General features: G+C 30.8%; 1 protein-coding gene across 1 annotated transcript; it reads right to left on the bottom strand.

The window, feature by feature from the left end:
- Positions 1-1,393: 1,393 nt before the first annotated feature.
- On the bottom strand, positions 1,394-2,732 carry LOC143342577 (flexible cuticle protein 12-like). The gene is made up of 2 exons (XM_076766619.1): positions 2,724-2,732; positions 1,394-1,711 (listed from the first exon to the last, which is right to left on the bottom strand). Exons 1-2 carry the CDS (start codon positions 2,730-2,732, stop codon positions 1,394-1,396), a joined length of 327 nt encoding a protein of 108 aa, XP_076622734.1.

Here is a 2,732-nt window from a genome sequence, read left to right as displayed (position 1 = left end):
AGATTCTAGAGGCCAAAATAGAACGAAAATCAAGAATACCAATTTGTTGATGGCGGCTTCGTTAAAAAGTTATTAACATTTAAAGTTCCGCTCATACTGAATTTTTTTTTACAAAAATGCGCAGGATTTCGAGGGTATGTCTATTCACCAAAAATGATTGTAATTGACTCTCGCAACCGAAAGTAATTTTTCCAGAACGATTTGAAATTTTTTTTTCGTCGAAAAATTTAGGCACCTACCACCTTGTCGATTTTTCTTGAAAAGTCGTTTTTGATTTTTAATAATTTTATTTGACATTGTACGGAAAAGTTGTCTAATACTTTCTTGTAGGTACCCATGAGCTCTACTTTAGAAAAAAGTTTCATTGAAATATGTTCACTATCGTAGGAGTTATGGCTGTTTGGAAATTGGACCATTTTTATGGGGTTTTTCTCATTTTAGGGGGTCAAGGAACAACTTTTCGAATATTTTTAGAATTTCTACATATTCTATACTAAAATACGCGTTGTTCGCCTTTTGAAATTTTAAAATCCCCCAATTCGTTCAGAAGTTATGACATTTTGAAGATTCGCATGAAATTTGGGGGAAGCATTTCTGGTCTCATATTAGATTTTCGGTCAGGAATTTTTTTCTCGAAAGTGGATAGGATTTCGGGGGTATGTCTATTGACAAAAAATGATTGTAATTGATCCTCACAACCGAAAATAATTTTTTCAGAACGATTTGAAAATTTTTTTTACGTCGCAAAATTTCAATACCTACTCGAATTTTTTTCTCAAAAGTGGGTAGGATTTCGAGGCTATGTGTATTGACCAAAAATGATTGTAATTGACCCTCGCGACCGAAAATAATTTTTTCAGAATGATTTAAAATTTTTTTTTTTCGCCGAGAACTTTCAACACCTACTCGAATTTTTTTCTCAAAACTGCGTAGGATTTCGAGGATATATCTTTTGATCAAAAATGCTTGTAATTGATCCCTGCAACTGAAAATAATTTTTCCAGAACGATTTGAAATTTTTTAATAACTTTTTGACGAAGCCTCAATCAAGAAATCGATATTCTTGATTTTCGTCTTATTTTGGTATCTAGAATCTCCCATTAAAATTTTTCCCAGGGGTGGCCTAACACCCTGTATATAAAAATTACAAGTATCAATAATGTGCAAAAGGTAGGAACGATTTTTTTTATAATTATCTTATTTATTTAATATTAATGAAGCTATTGTACAAAAGTAGAACTGACATTATCGTGTCAGTGATAGGTAATATATACAGTTGGTTTTAAAGGACGATGTGAAAATATTTCGAATTTTTCTCCCAATTTAAATATCAACTGTTATAACGTGGCAGCTGTTGGTTGATTTCTGATCTGTCGAGGGCCCTTTGATACGTTTAAGCGTGGGGAAGATGTTGTCCTTCAGGATGGAAACCATTCTCGTCGGCAAGATAATTCACTGTGTATGCAACATTAGTAAGTGGGTCGACGAACGAGAAGCTACCGCGAACCTTGAGGAACTGCCCGTCTGTTCCACCAGTAACAAGTTCCGCAGTTTCCTGTTTACTTTGTCCGTCGGATAGCTCGTAACCATAGTTATAATTGCCAAGACCAACGTTATCAGAGGGACTTTCCTTAAGAAGCACGACCGCCTCTTGTTGGGGAGGAACCGGAACTGCCAGAGCGACAGCGACGAGGGTTGCAAAAGCAATGATCTAGAAAAAATAGAATATGTTGCATTATATGTTAACTAATAACAACCTTGGGCGCATTTTATTTGAAATGAAATGACAAACAACGATTCAAGATCATGAATTATTTGGAAAATTTTACAAATAATACAAGAAATGTAATTTTATTTCATTCAAATAATTTTTTATTCGAGTTAATTCTCTCGAACAAATAATTAGACATAAGAGATTGCAGCTGGGTTATCTATTATTTTATTTGAATAAACCAATTATCATTTCAATCGTAATAAATTATTGAACTTAGAATTCTTTTATTTATACGAATAAAAAATGAAAAAATATTTCATTTGAGTGTCAAATAACGAAATAATCTAAAGAAGAATCATTCGAATGTTCAAATAAATTTACGTATGATTATTTCAAATAACATCTAGCCAAATAAGATGATATATTATTTTAATGATCATTTTTTAAAAGCTTCATTTCAACTATGCAGCCCGGATATTAGTAAATAAAGATTAAAAACCAAGTAATAAGTATAATATTTGGTTCATCTAGAGATATAATTATTTCGTTATACTTATAGTGTGCTGCGAATACACGTTGACATTTCGAGACCATAAACAAGCGTTATCATCGTAAGTAAACTGAACAATCGAAACATAAATATAATAAACTATATTAATTATAAATATAGAAATGAATTGTTCAATCTTTTTAAAAATAATTTTAAACAATTTATGGTAAAGATATGAATTCAAACAGAAAAAATGTAAACAGGAAGTTTATGTGTTTGTATTGCATAAAGGAAATATAGCAGTATGGAACAAATTAACAAATAATTAATGGACTGTATATCGAGAGCAAAGAGCGATTTTTAAGCATTTTATCAACAATTTAAAATGATAAACGATATTAATATACATTATATTTATGTAATTTTATAGATTTCGATTTTCCAATTCACTTTGTAATATGATTTGTTATTAAGATCGAATAAACTCGCAATTACTGTATCAATTTATGTGATACCTACGATTTTCAT

The sequence above is a fragment of the Colletes latitarsis genome, chromosome 6, assembly GCF_051014445.1.
Source record: "Colletes latitarsis isolate SP2378_abdomen chromosome 6, iyColLati1, whole genome shotgun sequence".
Taxonomy (NCBI): Eukaryota; Metazoa; Arthropoda; class Insecta; order Hymenoptera; family Colletidae; genus Colletes; species Colletes latitarsis.
Note: the sequence above shows the minus strand (reverse complement) of the source record. Positions and strands in the feature narration are given on the sequence as shown.